Source organism: Leptidea sinapis, chromosome 28, assembly GCF_905404315.1.
Source record: "Leptidea sinapis chromosome 28, ilLepSina1.1, whole genome shotgun sequence".
Classification (NCBI taxonomy): domain Eukaryota; kingdom Metazoa; phylum Arthropoda; class Insecta; order Lepidoptera; family Pieridae; genus Leptidea; species Leptidea sinapis.
In genome coordinates, this window is record NC_066292.1 from 4631184 (window position 1) to 4650709 (window position 19526).

Consider the following 19526-nt stretch of genomic DNA (forward strand, 5'->3'; position numbering starts at 1 on the left):
TCCAGTGGACCAACATTGACCATTGTTGAGTCAGAACACGACTTACGAACCAGATGGCAGTTAGTGCAGAAGATTTACCAAGATGTGTGGAAGAGATGGAGAGCGGAGTACCTCACACAGTTGAACGCTAGGTCCAAGTGGCGACGTTCACAACCAAATTTAAATGTTGGCGGCATTGTAATTATACACGATGCTAACCTGCCACCGGGTAAATGGGCTCTCGGTCGAATCGTGCAGCTACATCCGGGGCAAGATGGGCTAGTTCGAGTAGTCTCTGTTAAAACCAAAAATGGCATTATGAAGCGACCAGTAGTCAAACTATCTCTTTTACCTATTAACCACTCCAACGACGAAGACAGTAACCAAATTCATGAAACCACTGACCATAACCAGCCGAAACACCAGTCGAACGACGATTTACCAAAACCAAAGCGACGAGCTAGAAGAGGAATTGTTAATTTATTTACCATGGCACTTATGTTGTTTACCTTTTTATTTTCACCAGCCACGTGTGCATACAACGCTATAAACTTCAACGACAGTCAAAGTTTATATTTAGATAAAATATCAACCATGCGACTAGTTCAGGACGAATGGAAACTAGTTGTATACTACGATTTAAAACCATATTGGCAAGGCAGTAAATTGTTATCCAAATATATTGATCATATGGAATATATTTGCAAGGAATCGTCAGTCAGAAACCATTGTGAATCTATTTTAATACAATTACAGCACAGTTATACAGAGTTATCGCATTACAATAACATTCTGTCGACGCAGCAGTTCCCACGCGGGCACGCGCGGCGCAGGCGCGGCCTTATCAACGCTGTGGGTAATGTTGCACACGCGCTGTTCGGTGTACTCGATGACCAATTCGCTAAGCAGTATATTCAGGACATCGATTTAATTAGGGAAAACCAAAACCATCTTGCTGCTCTATGGAAAAACCAGACTTCCGTAATAGAAGCAGAATATAATGTATTGAAGAGGATGCAAGGCTCAATTGACAAACAATATAAAATATTTACTCATTACCTTAACCAGTTAAAGAACGCTACCAATGATGTCAAGAGTCAATTGAAAGACGTGGAAAACAATAATGAATTTTTATTATGCGCTATGGCAGCTAACAGCTTGGAGTCGAATTTGAAGAATGTGCAGGATGTTCTTTTAGATACTGTTTCGGAGGTGTACTTTGGGAAGTTCAACATACATCTTTTGAAACCCGACCAGCTTCTAGAAGAATTAAATATTATTTCCGGAAGATTGTCCAACGATTTAAGTTTACCAATAGAGAACACGCATACAGAATTAACCAAAATGTACCATTTACTCAAGGTCAGAGCGAAAATGCTAAATGACTATTTTATTTTTGAAATTAGAATACCATTAGTGAGTAGAGACCATTACCAAGTATATAAAATTTATCCTGTACCAAGACGGAACGGCAAAACCATGGTCACCCTAGTTCCAGTTTCGGATTACATTGCGATCAACTTACGAAGAGACTCATTTATGACCATATCACACTTAGAATTAAATAATTGTCTTCATTTAGATACTGAGACACAACTTTGTCCTTTGGAAAAACCAATTTCTCATATGAGTCATGATGACGTCATGTGCTCCAAAGACCAGGAGACGAAGCAGTGCAGAACCAAAACTGCCAAATGTCTAGATTGGTGGTCTCAGCTAAGCGAGGTCAATACATACTTTTTCTTTTGCTGCGACTCGTATCCAGTACGTATCATCTGTGGAGAGCAAATGTTTTCCAATCATCTTAATAATAGCGGCATTATTAGGTTGGGTCCAGATTGTGTTCTGAAAGGACAAGACATTACCATTTATGCTCGGAGGCTTCAGAACAATACATTAACCATACAGACGGATATACCAGCTATAGACATTCACCCCATCAACCACATCTTTAACCAGAATAAGACGTTCGTGTCGCTGATTTCGGAGCCAGCATCAGTGATGGGTGGTTACGATCAGGAGCTAGATGATATAGGCGCAAAAATAAAACAAATGAATTCAGAGAGTGGTCTAAAGGGTGGTATATCTTATCACGACGTTCACCACTACGTCGCGATATACGTGGTGGCGGGTGTGCTGGTGGCCGGGGCCGCCGCGTACGCCGTGCGGCGGTGGTGCCCGCGCCGCAGCCGACGCCAGGACTCCAGCGCGCCGCCCGCGCCGGCAGCCGCTGGCGCAGGGCCAGCCGCGTCGCACCCGCCGCGCCCTGAGCCGCGGGGTCTGACGAACGCAGCGTTTGTGTATAGTGTTAGTGACCAGTGTGTAAGTGTAGTTAACCACGGGCAATCTAGTGCTAGTAAAAATAGTGATAAGTGTAGTGATGAAGTGAAAGACCAATCCACTTCTCCTGTAGTGCATAGGCATAATTTTAGTGATTACTGTGGCTAGAGACATTAAGGTTACCATTAGATAATGCAAATTTGTTTATCACCTTGTCTCACGTCACTCGCTAACCATAACCATTTCTTTTTTGTACCATCTTCACCACCACTCTTTCTTCTCTCGCGGTGGCAGCATGTACGGTCAACAGCATGTCGACTGTACATCACGTTTCGCGTATCAGCGTTTACGTCGCCTCGCGTTATTTCCTAAGTAATATTGTAACCAGTTCGCGACAAGCCGCCGATCGATTCGCGTGCTCATTACCATACCAACATTTTACCATTTTACCATATAGCATAAGTTAAGGTTTCAATATACCATTTGAGCCTAACTTGTGTTTTACTCTGTACGGAACCAAACCACCGTACAAAGAGATAATATTTTATGTGACAAGTTAGTAAAACATCTCAAATCTATCCAATACGATTAGATCGTAGTGCGCGAAGTCTAATTTATATATGTACCAGCTAAACAGGGTCACGCTATACTGTGGTGCATTTTGGTAGTATAATAAGTAAACTTGACTTTGATGGTCAAATTCTTATAACCTTAGCGCTAATCTGAATTTCGCGACAGTCTCCGAGTGACTCGATATCGATTCTTATACCGTCTAATGACATACAGCAAAGATCAAAATTTAAATATTATATCGTGACCATTACGTACTTGTTCCGATATTTTTTTTTATGAAAATAAGGGACGAGACGAGAAAGACGTTCAGCTGATGGCGATTGATATGCCCTGCCCATTACAATGCAGTGCCGCTCAGGATTCTTGAAAAACCCCAAAAATTCTGAGCGGCCGGCGCTACAACTGCGCTCGTCACCTTGAGACATAAGATGTTAAGTCTCATTTGCCCAGTAATTTCACTAGCTACGGCGCCCTTCAGACCGAAACACATTACTGCTTCACGGTAGAAAAGATTATAACGTTTTCGATGAAAGCTCCCATATTTATTTTTTCCAACATCTTCAACAATCATCGTCATATTTCACTTTGTTGCACAAAATGCTAACATATAATAATATATCTAACCTCATTATATACTATGTCAATTAGTAAAAAATTCATTAAAATCAGTTAAGTAATTTTTGAGTTTATCGCGAACAGACACACGAAATTGACGAGGGACATTGATAAATATTATTATGCAGTCATTACAAGTGCACAGGAATTGCGTAGAATGTTCTCAGCGGCTATAGTATTTTTAAACTAAGGAAGTCTTCAGCGAACAATTGTCATTTATTTGTTTAATAATATTTATATTCACTTGTGCCAGTTTTATTTTGTTATTAGGATAGCCGGCTTATATCGATACTTTTACTATCATAATATCGAAAAATTGTAATAGAAAAGTAGACCTTCCTATCAACAAAATAAGGGTCAAAAGAGAAAGAGAGAACTGGGGTACCAACCGATAAAGGTTAGCGATTTTTTTTTTTCAAAACCGGTACATGTTATGCCCGTCGATAGGGGCAGCGGACAAGTGCTTCAGTAGAAATAATATAATATTATATTGAATTTGAAATATTACTTCATTTGCTTAAATGTCCTGAAGTTTTATTTGGCTTTGAATCGGGAATCGCTTTGAGACGCGTTCTGGAATATGCACCTAAGAGATTATTTAAGGTGATGCTGATCGCGGTCGCGCGATGATTCTGTTTTTACGACATTAAATAATATCTTGTCACATTATCCATAGAAATCAAAATAAAATCACAATTTTAAAGAGAGAGTTTATTGCTGAAAATTATAAAAAAACAAAATTAACTATATTCAGTTATAATATTATAATACTAGCGGACCCGACAGACGTTGTTCTGTTATAAAAAAAAACTCTTGCGGATGGAATTTCTTAAAATTCGTTCTTAGCTGACCCATAGTCAAAGTCAAAGTCAAAAACAATCTTTATTCACTGCAAAACTTTATAAGTTATTTAGTGCAAGTCAGGATGAAGTACAAAAGTTACAATAGCATTCAAATGAGTATAACAATAAAATTAACAAAATATAGAACATTAATTCCAACTATCTTTATCATTCAAATAATCTTTCACATTACAATAGGCCTTAGATGTTAATTTATTTTTTACGATACATTTAAATTTTTTAATAGGTAATATTTTACTATCATTTGGGAGTTTATTATAAAATATAACACAATCCACTTCAAAAGATTTAGCAATTTAACGGAGCCCAGTAGATGGAATTGCGAGTTTATGTTTGTTTCAATACTCGTTAAAAGGAATATTCCTACCAAATTTCAAGTCTCAAAAAAAAAAATTCAATTTCCAAATTCCTATATTTGATCTTAAAGTATATATACAAAATTACTAATACTAAATAATATAATAATAAAATTCAAATACTTATTAAAGCAATTTACAATTAAGCCTTATATATGTAGGTATCAGAAAACTTATTTCTACAACCCTATCTACGAATTGAGGGATAAAACTTTATTATGCTTCAAAAACTAATACATGAGGTTTGTGGGGGGAGGGGGGGGGGATCCAGGAAACTGGGAAAACCTGGCTATTTGCTAATTTCAAGTCTCTACGCCTTATGGTTCCAGAAATATCGTGATGAGTATATATATACGTGGAAATCTCATATATATATATATATATATATATATATATATGAGATTTATATAGATAGATAAACGATTTTATTCGATTATGGCATACGATACGATTTTGGTAAAATAAAGTAGTAGTTATCGTAACCAATATTGTTCAGCAACATTTTGCTCGAAAGTAAGAGGCTTTTGCTATTATCAGATTTAGCTTGAATAAAGATGGAACAGTTTATTAGGACACCGGTTGTATCAGACTATCACGCTAAATGGAACTTGTCTGTAATCATAAATATATTCATTCCATGATATGATATTTTTTACGATTGTAAATTAAGCCCTTAAGTCAATAAATTTCCAACGCTTCGAGGGCTCATTTTGGAGAAGAACGAAAGTTTAAAAACGTTTATATTTTAATTTTGTATTGGTTTGAGAGCTCTTCTTAGTAGGTACTTACCCCCTTATTCATAATAGTCTGCTAACTTAAAGCATTGCTAATTCTCACTCTGTCTTCTTCTATTGACCTAAGTCAGAATGAGAAAAAACACTCCTTAGCGGCTGTTTAAAGTTAGCGGACCATTGCGAATAAGGGGGTTAGTGTTTGTTTAATTTGAAGCTTATTTTAAATATTTCAGCCTATTTAAGCCTTTCGGTAAACGTAGAAAAAAATTTAACCTATACAATTGTGATCAAAATCCAATTCAACGGTCAGAAGTCAACTCGTAATTAATAATTATCTTTTTAGTTCTGTTTTCTGCCACTCGTGCAGTTATAGGCGACAGACGGGCTATAAATAGTTTTAGATTGGTCTTGTAAATATCAGGAGCTGTCTGCTCTAGTCAATAGTGTTCAAATCTTGGTGTGACGTCATGCGCGCGCATTGTAACCCTCTGACCTTTCCACTGCCTACATACTTGACGCTCTGGTGGCAAAAGTATGTAATTAGCACGGCTGTTTATGACATGAATTCTAATTTATATATTTTGAAAACCATTCCGAAATATCAGTCGAGTGTAGTAAGTCAGATTCACACGCGAAGGGTTCTCTTCCATCATACAAGATATTATTAAACTCGAAAATATTCATTATTTTATTAAAGAAACGTTTCTTTTTAAATTTGCTAGGCGGTCTTTTTGGAATTTGTCATTATCTTTATATGTATATATAACTCTTCTGTAAGTGTCTTGACAGTGAACTCCTCCTAAACCGCTGGACCGATTTGAATGAAATCTTCTGAGTGTGTTAAAGCGGATTCGAGGATGGTTTAGATTGAACAATAATTAAACAACAATTGAACTACCTACTAAATGGCTGGACCGATTTTGATGATTTTTTTTAGAAAAAAATTGAGATACGTGTGTACAGGACAACGTCTGTCGGGTCCGCTAATAGTTGTTATATTTTTTTGTTATAGCGGCAATACACACTATTTCACAGTTTGAGCTGTTTTACTATTGTGAATTATATATAATGTAGAGCCTGCCAGAGTACCCTTTCGGGTACGGACACCTCAAATCGACACTATTGTATCACCAGGAACATCACTGCCTATCTACCGGCTGGCTTGTAGTACTATTGAAGTATTGCCGTGTGAGGATCTACTAGGAGTAACACCATTATCCGCCATTGATGGGTAATGGTCACGTTTATGAGCTAAAGAAGCTGCTTAACAGTGCTGTTTACAACAAACGGTCTTTGGTACAGCTTGTATTCTTACAAAGGCCATATAGATTATCGACCTAATGAGTCCAAAATAGACCCACTAGTTTTCTGATATCGTCTTTTCATCTCATAGTCTTCGTACGTCTACCTCTCTATCTGTTATTTTGCTATCTCGCGATTTATTAGCCTTGTCCAAATGGAGATGAAATCACAGTCTTAGCTTCTAACCTTTTAACTAGTCCATGTCCGTTATCCACTTAAATTATTTTTGTTTTGTTTGCATACCAGTCCTAGCCACTGTTCAGTCATTATCTATAAATAAATTTAAATGTTTTATTAAAAAATGGCTGTGTCGTAAATCCTATTACTCCATAGCTGAATATTTAAGTGATCGGACAGCCTGGGACTAGATTATGATTGTTTTATAGCGATAGAAATGACTGTACAACATTGTATATTTTTTATTGAAAAGAGCGCAAAAAAAAATGAATGCTGTGACAGTTTCTTGTGCCACTTCGTCTCTCTCAGAGCGCCATTTGTTTTCGAAGCGATATTAGAAATGACATCAAAAAGAATTCTTAAGGCATCAATTTTGAGAAAATAAATGCCTTTTATGCCTTTATACCTACATTTTTTATATTTCTTTGCGCTTTTATGTCTTTTGACTTGTGCAGTATAACGACTGGACATTGTCACAGTATAATGACATCATTGAGTCTCGTTTCTTATTTTATAACCAAAATCTGAATGTGCTTGCAAACCAAACCTCGAAAGTTTTATAGTATTTTTACTGGACAATAGTTTAGTTCGGGAAATATCCGGAAATATATTTGTGTAAATGCCATTTAAGATCAAATAAGAGTTCATCAAAGCAGCAAAACAGTATGCAAATATAGGAAGGTCTTTGTTGATAAGAACGTACCCCATGCCGAGTGTAAGCATTAATATCATTAACTTTTGACATCAGATAGTAAATATCTTTATTTTATTTTTTCTTATGGACATCTCTTTAAAATGTATATATTTTAAGAAGCGAATTATTTATATGCAGCGTGTATCCTTAATTTCTTCCACAAATTTCTACGTCCTAAATAAAAAAATGAGTAATATTTGTTTCAGAGACTCTCATCAAATTGAATTACCTCCTTTTGGCAAGTATGCCACCGGAATATTCTTCCTGGATAAACTTCACCATCAGGATATAGAAGCCAAGTTCCAGGAGCTGGCTGTTAGTCTTGGCCTTAAGATTCTCTGTTGGAGGACGGTGCCTACTAAAAACTCGAGCATTGGTAAGACACATTTCATTTGACTTGTAACTTCTTTCCAACCCACAATCAACTATGTACATGTTTAGAAATTATATTTGCTTTCTATTATTTTAAAAATTCATAAAGCCTAAAATTTCATTTGTATCTAAAGTTAGATATTTTTTTTTAATATTTGTCAATTTAAGTAAATCTTCATTATTTAATCACAATATCTATTGTTTTTATCTTCAAAGGGTCCTTTTCACATACAATGCTCTACCAAGTACCAACATATGCTTAAAATTACGCGAGAAAATAAATATTTCGAACTGAACTTACCAGTGAGAGGCTCCTTTGCACCGGATGCCGGCTAGAGTATGGGTACCACCACGGCGCCTATATCTGCCGTGAAACAGTAATGTGAAAGCGTTACTGTGTTTCTGTGTGTGTTTGTTTTAATGAAATTACCGGGCAAATGAGACTTGACAACTTATGTCTCAAGGTGACGAGCGCAGTTGTAGTGCCGCTCAGAGTTTTAGGGTTTTTCAATAATCCTGAGCGGCATTGCATTGTAATGGGCAGGGCGTATCAATTACAATCAACTGAACGTGATGCTCGTCTCGTCCCTTATTTTCATAAAAAAATTAATAATATACATATTATATATAATAATAATTTTGTAATCAACATACGCCGATTATTTTAATATGTGACAAGGACACCTCCAAGATCTCATATTGTGTAATGAATGTCGATAAACGTTTTAAATTTTAATCATTTCACCGCACTCTGCATCGTGTCGCTTCCATACGAAGGGCATCCGTTGCGATTCCTTTTCGCTACTCGTTGCAGGTCGTACTCTACACCTTGTCGTAGTTTACGATTGGGTGGTATTCAATGATCAATCGGCCGAAGCGGTCATGCGATGATTGACCACACGGTTTGTTCAATTTGACAATTGTGCTAAGTACATTGGCGAACTCACTCGATCGGGACCCACTTGTTCACACTAATTGAGACTGTCGCCACGTAAAGACCCACATTCACAATATCAAACATAGACTGCCTTATTCATAATAGAACGCTTTTCGAAGGTATAAAGCTATATTAGTTAAAACGTGTTTGAAACCTATCGAACGATTAAATTCCTTATTCATATTCGTAGGATAAATCTCCCATAACGAATACGTCTCTATAGTAGTACGCAATATTGCCATCTCGTACAAAAAACATGATATTAGCTTATTTAATGAGGAACTCTCAATGGAAACAGACATCTTTTCAATGTCTATGGTTTGTCAGTTGTCAAAAGTCGATGTCAAAATAAGTTCAAACTTCAAAAATCAACGTTTTGAAGTCTGACAGTTGTCAATCTATTTTTGACCAACAACTTTGAGCGGGAAGCTATTTATCACATTATTTAAAGTCAAAATACGAGACAGCTGATCGATGTCGGCCTTGTTTTTTGCGAGTGCTTAAAATAGGTTTATAGAAGGGTCCTACCTACTATAAGTCATGTCAGCTTTATCGAAGAGATAATGAGCGTTTTAGCTCTAATATGCGAATACCATTTTTTAACAAGCCTATATTAGTTTGCGCGTTTACCACTAAAAAAAACCCCATTTGTCGTATCACCGCTCTTCGATAACACTTCCCTTAAAGCCTCGCCTAGTATCGGAATACTGGGTCTCGAAATCTCGAGCGATTGCCAATTTCGTGTTCATCTGGAGGGTAAAGCCAAATTGGCTTCAAAGGAACTGGGCGTCATTAATAGAGCACGGCAATACTTCAAGCCGGCCCACATTCTAGCGCTCTACAAAGCGCAGGTCCGGCCACACATGGAGTATTGCTGTCATCTCTGGTCTGGCGCACCCCAGTATCAGCTCGATCCATTTGACCGAGTGCAACGTAGAGCAGCTCGAATTGTGGTGGACCCGGTGCTCTATGAACGGCTGGATCACTTGGCTTTGCGTAGAGAAGTCGCTTCGTTGTGTGTCTTCTACCGCATTTATCACGGGGAGTGTTCCAAAGAGCTGTTTAACCTGATTCCTGCCGCCGAATTCCACCTTCGCACGACACGCCACAAGTAAGGATATCATCCCCACCATCTGGATGTGTGGCGGTCCTCCACAGTGCGGTTTTCAAGAAGCTTTCTTCCACGTACTACAAAGCTGTGGAATGAGCTTCCTAGTGCGGTGTTTCCGGGACGATACGACATGGGTACCTTCAAAAAAAGCGCGTTCACCTTCCTTAAAGGCCGGCAACGCTCCTGTGATTCCTCTGGTGTTGCAAGAGATTGTGAGCGGCGGTGATCACTTAACAACAGGTGACCCGTACGCTCGTTTGTCCTCCTATTCCATAAATAAAAAATAAAAAATAGCGATGTTTTAAGGCATTATGAATAAGACAGAGAGTGTTTATGTTGCAAAAAAGTCTGAATAAATTTAAATTCGAATACGCTACAATGTATCGAATTAACTTGATAGTGTGCAATTTGCAAGTGCGACAATCAATTAGTAATTAAACGCTTTCCTGTGATAAGGCGGGCTATTTCCATTATAAATGCATAAATTATCTCGTAAAGATCCAGAGAGTTCGAAGACCAATGTATACGGTTATAGATTAAGGAATTTGTTCCAATTTAATTTAGTTGTTTATTTGCAAAGACAGATACTTCAGTAGTGGCGATATACTGCTATAATAATACTTCATATGGTCTCATAAATTACATACTACATTGTGTTTGTCTTTGTGTACTGTGTATGATTCATTTATTGTAAACTTCACCTAAAAATATTCATTTAGTGTTGGTAATTCTTGGACAAAGTTCGTAGTTAAAGAGGTCTCACTATCAGTAATTCAGGGGTCTTCTAACAAAATAGAATATTTTTTTAACGATACATTAATAAATATCTCACATAAGCTTTTCTTAATAAAATTATGAAAACTCTTTTGTGTTTTCTCTTGTCTATGGACGGTTATAATAACTGTTTATACATAAAACTGACGTGGAGCTGGTAGACGATGAGATACAATATAAAATTCAATTGAACCTTAAGCAGCCATCGGTATACTCGGAAATGTGTGCATATCTAGTACAGACACAGACAATATTATAATACACAGAGGAGATTGATTCACGGCATTTGTATGTCAGCTAAATCAGGAACCTACGTCAGAGTTATCTAATGTTTATCATAACAAGACGATCACACGTTTCTGGGTATATAAAGAACTGTAACTTTGTAAGTAGATCCCCTGAGTAGTCGACTACGTACCATCAGAGCGCTTGTACCATTGAAACATTGTGTCATAGTAAAGTAATTAAGTAAATGCTACATCCTATTGGTTTCCAATTGAAAGTCAGTAATGAACTAATGTATAATGAATTTCAGGTCAAGTGGCTCGTAATTCAGAGCCCTATATGCGCCAGGTGTTCGTAACTGGCGATTTAGACGACGACAGCAAACTCTCCCGTCAGGTAAGAAATGTTGTGCCCGATACACACGCACATATAAACTTGCACACATACACACTCGAGTATGAACTTGCAACGTGGGTGTGCAAATTCAAACTCTAATCAAACAGAAATAAGGAACACGGAACTTTTGTGATCATTTTTCCAGATCGTTGTGTCGCGCCGCGGCGGCTGCCTCGGGACTCGCCGATCTAAACGTAATTCAATATACCCTTTACATTGCCCGTTATCCTTTAGCGTGTGTAATGCGTCTGGTTAATGCAGCGGTATTGTATCATGTTCTCAGATTTTCGTGCTCCGCAAACGCGCTTCGCACGAACTGGTGGTACCTGGGGCAAGGTTCTACATCTGCAGTCTCTCGCTGAAGACCATCGTGTATAAGGGCCTGTTGACTTCTAACCAATTATGGGTATGTAGGAATCTTTATTTTAGCTAGGTACTGTAAATTAACATCTGTTTTTTTTTTAAATAAGGGACGAGACAAGCAGGACGTTCAGCTGATGGTAATTGATACGCCCTACCCATTACAATGCAGTGCCGCTCAGGATTCATGAATAACCAAAAAATTCTGAGCGGCACTACAATTGCGCTCGTCACCTTGAGACATAAGATGTTAAGTCTCATTTGCCCAGTAATTTCACTAGCTACGGCGCAATTTCCTTCTTTGTGCAACAAAACCATCCTTATTCACATCTTCACCAAACCAGGTATTTTTTATTATATTGATACCATTTAATGAGCGTTGAGTGAAAATAGGAAAATATCGCGTATTTTTGTTTTTTCTATGGGTATCCTGGATCTTCCAAACCGTTCAGATAAAAATAACCGATAAATACTTACTATGATTGAAATTATCTCGTCTAAAAGGGATAATTCATGTAGGACCATATATCCTACATGAAGTGGAACCTTTGTATCTAGATCATAATGCCTTTTTTAAAGCGTTTTTTGTATGACACAATAAGGGACGAGACGAGCAGGGCGTTCAGCTTATGGTAATTGCCCTGCCCATTACAGTGCCGCTCAGGATTCTTTATAAACCCAAAATTCTGAGCGGGCACTACATCTGCACTCGTCACCTTGAGACATAAGCGGCCTTACAAATAACTTGGTATAAAGTTGTAACTAAGCATAAACAAAGAATATGCAAAATGTTTACAATATCGTTGACAACAATGTCGATACACTGATAATTATGAAGTTGTCCGAATGACAAGCAGCCTTGCAAATAAACGCGGGAAACGTTATACGTCCGAATTAACCAAACGTAAGCAAAAAGTCTAATTGTAAACATTTTGCATTTTCTTGGTTTATGATTAGTTATAACCAGTTTTATTTGTAAGGCCGAAGATGTTTTGTGTGACATTTTTACGGTTATCATTATCAATGGTTATCATGGAATTGTTTTTATATTAAATACGCACTTGAAGAAAGATGATAGTCAAATATCGATTTACGTAAATTGTTCCATAAAGTTCTTGTTAAACGTCTTGCGTCACTAGAATTGATTAAAGATGAATCGGAATGTATACTCACGTAGACGTATTAGAGTATATTTTTCAGTATTCGATAGATACATCGCAATTCAATTCAATTCACGAAGCCTCATTATCGTATCGTTTGGCAGGAATATTTCAAAGACCTCACCAACCCGGCGTTCACGACATATCTGGCGCTGGTGCATACGAGATTCTCAACGAACACGTTCCCGAGCTGGGAGAGGGCACATCCCTTGAGGTGACTTTTTTTTTCATTGATAGAGGATTTTTTTTTAATGGGAATAAGTGTCGGGACGCAGAGGGCTATGCTCGGAGTTTCCCTGCGAGATCGAATCAGAAATGAGGAGATCCGTGGGAGGACCTAAGTGATCAACATAGCCCAAATCATTGCGAAATTGAAATGGTAGTGGGCATGACACCATAGATCGATGACAGATGGGGCAGTAAAGTCCTCGAATGACGACTACGTACAGGAAGACGCAGTATTGGTAGGCCCCCACAAGACAAGATGGACCGACGATCTGGTCAACATTGCCGGAATACGCTGGATGAGGGCAGCGCAGGACTGATCGTTGTGGAGATGTTTGGGGCGTCTTCCGGCTGATGATGATGATGACGCAGGTGGCCCACTTATGAAGCATGGTCTCCCTGTGTCTTAAAGATGTACTGTCCTATTTTGATTTAAACGTATGAGACAAAGTAGTTGGATATTTGAAATTAACCGAATGCGTCATTATATATAATTTGGAGAATATTAATATGTCATACGTTGTAATGATGATTATTTATGGTCTTATTAGAAACCCAACAATCGAACCACTACTCCGCTTGTTGATAATATTGTGTTCTTTTGGTTTTTAATTTAACAATGGTTTTACCATTATTTCATATTTTCTTTTATTTATTCATCTTTTTATTTTTTATTTATTCATCATTTTATGAGGCTTTAATTATGTACGCCCTTCAAACTCAGCACAACCCGTGCGAGTACAAATGCACGTATGTTCTGCGGAAAATATGTTATATTATGGCAGTACTGCCCCTGAAAAACACACAGTTACTCGTTGTTCTACAGCTATTTTTTGTATTGGAGCGATCGCCCTCAGGCTATTGAATATATAATTTTATTTTACGATATTACATTATTTCGCTATTTTTATAAAAAAAGGGGCCCGCTGATTTTCTTGCGTCCTATCTTCTCAGGTCTGAGGTATTCCGAATGCTAGTTTTTTACTTTCTATAAGTGATATCATATTGTATTTTGAATAATAATATTTCATTTTGAATATTGTTTCCATGTCTGAAACTAAAATAATCTATTAATGTGCAGGGTACTGGCGCACAATGGCGAGATAAATACGTTGCGAGGTAACGTGAACCTGATGAAGGCTCGGGAGGGAGTGATGAAGAGCGACATCATCGGTGAAGGTAAGTTATAATGTGGTCCAAAAATTTTTTGACTAGGCCGATAAAAGAAGTAGTAGGAAGTCTGAAACCGTGTTCGTGATGTAATTAATATTGGAGTAAATTTGATTAACCTTGTATAGTTTAGTCGTCTAATTAGGTTGGTCAGAGTCCTCACTACGGTCTGTGGAGCAAGTAAGGAACCCCAAAAGGTTTATTTTTTTTTGGATGTTATTGGTCTGGAGAAAAACAGTCCGCATAGTGAACTATCTAAAGTCTCGTATCCAGTAGTCAACATTTGGCGCATAACATGTCCCGCGCAACATTGCCAGCTGCTCATGTTGCCCGGATTATTGTTTGTTTCCATGCAACATGCATTTGAGCATAAATTATAACCACTCCCGCTGAAATCAACACTAGTTTCTATGGAGACATGTTGTCGACGACTGATCTAACGTTGCTAAATTAAAGTTCCGCGCTGACTTTCAACATGCTGTGCAACATGTTGCCCGCCAAATGTACAAACCTAGTGGATACGAGGCTCTAAGCGTCAATGTGCGGAAATCCGCATACTTAGTTGAAGTTAGTCATCCCTGTCTATCTGTCATTTGTAAGTAATCTATTTATTGTATTCCACGAGTACATCATGGGATTATTAACTTTGTAGATTTAAAGAAGCTGTACCCGGTGGTGGAGCCGAACCTCTCAGACTCAGGGTCTGCGGATTGCGTTCTGGAATTCCTCGTGCAGTGCGGAGAGCGCACGCTGCCCGAGGCCGTGATGACGATGGTGCCGGAGGCCTGGCACAAGGACGTCACGATGCTGCCCGAGAAGCGGGACTACTACATGTGGGCCGCCTGCGCCATGGAGCCCTGGGACGGACCGGCGCTGATCTCCTTCACTGATGGTCGATACATCGGTAAGTTTTTCTTTTAATGACAAATAGTAAATGGTAACAAAGATGGCCGCCAGTTTTTCAAATAGAAACAATACAAAGAACGATGTTTACTTTGAAGACTTCCACATCGAAAGTTATCTGAAATTTGTATTGTTTTAAACCCTATTATTTCTGACCCGACTCATAATTTCAGCACAATTAAATGAAGACAGTATGCAAAGCGATGAACCAAATTTTTATAATATTTTTTGTAATTTTTATTACTTTAGTACTTATTATTGAGCAACATACCAAATTCATCATTATTTTCCTTTTTATTTTGTAAGTTTTCCTAAAAATAGCTACGAACATTGGTATATTTGAGGAAAGGATCATGTACATCCATCATCAGTTTCGACCTGTCAGTTAAAATTTTGAATTAATGATTAACCGGACATAACGTCAAAATGCGAAAGCTCAGAAGGGCACTTTAGCAGCGGATTATCTGTCCAATCAGGTTAAACTTACTTTTCTAATACTTTTAATATAAAAAAAATCTAGGAGCAATCCTGGATCGCAATGGCCTGCGTCCGTCTCGCTTCTACGTGACCAGCGAGAACGTGCTGGTGATGGCCTCAGAGGTCGGAGTCTACGATGTGGAGCCCGCCAAAGTTATACATAAGGTAAGTGCAGCTATTCACTCCCGGCTTACAAACTAATATAATCCAATCTAAGACCTATTGTGGTGATCTCTAATATTATTATAATACCTATACGATTCGGACAAATGGCCATGAAGATTATGTTGCGATAATAGCTGCATAAGTGTTTGCTTTTTTAATAAAATCCGCGTTTCCTTCAGCGTAAAATTGAAAATAAATTATATTTATTACATGAAGCCATTACGAAAACAAAACAAACATGTCAAGCAATATAATAGATATTCTAAATTTAACTACTTTTAAGTCATTATATAAACTAACTATAAACCTAGTAACTTAAATTAATTTTCACATTTACTTTCATTTGAACTTTGTTATAAAACACTTATTTTAAATTATCATTAGTCATTGCTGTGCATTTCTCTTATAGGTGTGCATATTAGAATTGTAAATAATGTTAAGTTTATATTTGTAAATGTACAGGGTGGACCAAAAGTCCGTTTATAATTGGAATGATGATTTAAAAAAAACTAATTACAGTAGATCAAAATTGTTTATTGTTTTCGATAGTAAACAAAAGGGGAATTTATTTCTTTAAAATCACATCATCCATATGCAATCCTTCATTATTCTGGCATTGCTGCAATCTAGAGCGGAAATTTTCGATAACAGCTTTACATGTTTCTGTTGAGATGTTTTGGATTTCTGTGCGAATACGATCCTTTAATTCGTCAAGAGTTACTGGGTTGGTTGACTGGAATGCAGGGGTTTTTGATCACCATGACATAGTGTCACTCCAATAACGACAATTTTATCTATTAACATGCCCATTTAGGTGGAAGTGTGCCTTGTTGAGAAAAAAATGTTTGTAAAACTGGTGAATCGCTCTACCATTTCGTTCGCAAGCTGCAACCTAGTGGCATGGTCCTGAGGCCTTAATTCCTGCACCATTTGGATTTTATAGGAATGTAGACTTAAATCTTTCGTGAGAATGCATAATAGTAGAATACATCATTGTCTTGGCACGTTAAGGACAGCAGACCGCTTTCGAGTTGAAAGTCCAGGTTGGTCACGAACAGACGATTTTACTCGCTACACGATTTCGGGGTCCCTCGACGTTCTAAGCCGGCCAGATCGAGGAAAATCCATTGTTGAACCCGTCTTCTCAAACTTGAGCACCCATTTTTTAATTAATACACCTGATGGAGCTTGATTTTTGTGTCGTATCTTGTAATGATTACAAAACTTTCGTTGAGCTAAGGTCGCAGAATCGTTGTTTCGATAGTACTTGCGTACACAAAACGCATGTTGACTACCGCTGAACGACGCCATGGTACTAAATTCCCATTGGCCGTTCTTGCAATGCGTAACCCCTACACCCCCCTCCGCCGCCGCTGCTAGACGCGGCAACCGATTCAAATATAAACGGATTTTTGGTCCACCCTGTATTAATGTATTCTGTTGAAGTGCCTAATAAATGGTAATCTTTTTTATTATTCAACTAGCTGACCCGACAGACGTTGTTCTGTATATAATAAATAAAATAACGTTTTTATATGAATTTGTCAATAATATTTCATAACATCAAAGATTACTTCGTAAAATATGCACCCTGCTTTCGTAATGAATATGTTTCACAGCAGAACTGTAAAACCGTGCGTCAATAAATTCTCTCATAGAAATTATGTATGGACACATCAAAGTAAAAACAAATTTTTGTGTTTATTTAATTTAGCACCTTTTAAACCTTCTCTAGACTTCCACAAATAATTCAAGACCTAAATTTGCAAAATTGATCCAGCCGGTCTCGAGTTTTAGCGAGACTAACGAACAGCAATTCATTTTTAAACATATAGATATTATTTTACGTAAATAGTATTATTATTATAAAACTTTACTCGAAATGTTTGTTAACAGAGCCGACTGAAGCCCGGACGTATGTTGTTAGTGGACACAGAAGAAAAGAGGATTATCCAGGATGTTGAGATTAAGTCCAAGATAGCCAAGAGTCGACCACACTCTGAGTGGCTCAAGGAGCAGGTATGTGTGCAATACTTTTAAAATGAGAAGAACGCTTCTGTTGTTTTCCTATTGTATTGGTTATAACTCTATTTTTTTTATTTATTAAGAAATTGCATTGTTAATAACAATTCATTCCGTTTGTTTTATATTTATCTGTTTTCTTCCACCTTTTTGGACATACTTACTATTTGCATATTTGTTACTTTTATCTCGTTCTCCAACTATAACTAAGTTTCCAACATGTACGCTATCTCTATCAGTGGGTCCCATAATACATGCAAGCTTGATATTCTAATAATGCTAATGATGATCTATTCATCTACATTTTATATTTGTTAATTATAATTTACGGACAAAACTAATTAGTAGCCAATTATTTATTCTATTGATTCCCTTTACAACTCACATATGTATGATAATAAAACTTATCGACAAAAGTCCTACCGCAAGAAAAATCGCACTTCATAATTCATGCCTAAAGAGGTCGCAATTTACATTTTTTCTTTGGAATAAAGAGCTATCACTTCTATTTTTTCCAAACTCCCCCTTAGCAAATTTTTTTGATCTTCTTTCGGGTTGAAGAAAAATCTGGTGAACTGACTCTGGAGACTCTAACTCTGTTTTTTGCAACTGGCCATCATTTCTGAGATCTATACCGGCTAGTTTCAAAGTTTGACCCTGTGCTTTATTTATTGTCATCGCGTAGCATAGTTTCAATTCAAATTACTAATCCAATGCTATCAATTCTAGGGGCAATGACTGTTTCCCCTTGGTTGAGGCCTTAAAAATGGTGGCTTCGATCACATGTTTATGCAAGGTCTTGACCTAAAGTCTCTTTCCATTGCAAAGTTTTGGAGGGTCTAGATTGTGTTTCAAATTGGAGAACTCCTCCGCCTTTGAATCATGTTGACGAAAGACACCCATATTTACTTTTAAGGACAAAATATTAACTTTAGGCCATAGAACTGATCACTTAAGGCAAGCTTTCAGTTCATCTGCACGTGTCCCTCGTGAAACAACAGGCAACGTCTGTCTGAAGTAACCAGCCAATAGTATCGTGACTCCGCCCAAAAGTAGTACAATTCCTTATATCTAGGAGATTCCTATTTATAGCTTCAATGCCTTTCTTATATATTTCGTACACTCATCCCATACAATAATTTTGGCTTCTCGAAGCACGTGTTCAGGTTCTGAGGTAATTTGAAAGCAAAATGAGCCGTCTTGACTCCATCAAGCAATCCCTTTTCTGTATGACTAAATATAACAATTTTTTTATTTAATAATTTTATCATCGAAAGGCGTAGGTGTCAAAGGTACTTTAATTGTTATAGGTACCTTTACAAAAAATACGGCCGAACTTCATAAGACTTTCATCCGATATCTCAAACCCAATTTCACCCCCTTAGGAGGATTATTGTAAAATATCTTCTTAGCTGATACCTACTCCCAAAATTTCCTACCAAACTTCAATTTAACAATAATTAAAACTTTCCCATACAAAATTTCATCCGCTATTTAACCACCCTTAAGGGGAGATTTTCCAAAATAACGTTTTTACGTCTAACTTTAAAAACATAGGACTTTCATACAACCTTCCAATCCCGCATATCACCCCGTTTGGGGTGGGGGATTTTCACAGCATCCTTTTTCTTGCACTCCCCTCTATAAAGAACCTAC

General features: G+C 37.4%; 1 protein-coding gene across 2 annotated transcripts in view; it reads left to right on the forward strand.

The window, feature by feature from the left end:
- The window catches only part of LOC126973096 (uncharacterized), a 95793-nt gene that overhangs the window by 32282 nt on the left and 43985 nt on the right, over positions 1-19526 (forward strand). For both annotated transcript variants that reach the window (XM_050820230.1, XM_050820238.1), the window contains exons 4-11: positions 7780-7949; positions 11303-11388; positions 11672-11794; positions 13013-13122; positions 14215-14312; positions 14956-15207; positions 15727-15848; positions 17745-17867. In XM_050820230.1, coding sequence (XP_050676187.1) covers positions 7780-7949; positions 11303-11388; positions 11672-11794; positions 13013-13122; positions 14215-14312; positions 14956-15207; positions 15727-15848; positions 17745-17867 — 1084 coding nt within the window. The remainder of the gene's footprint in view (positions 1-7779; positions 7950-11302; positions 11389-11671; positions 11795-13012; positions 13123-14214; positions 14313-14955; positions 15208-15726; positions 15849-17744; positions 17868-19526) is intronic.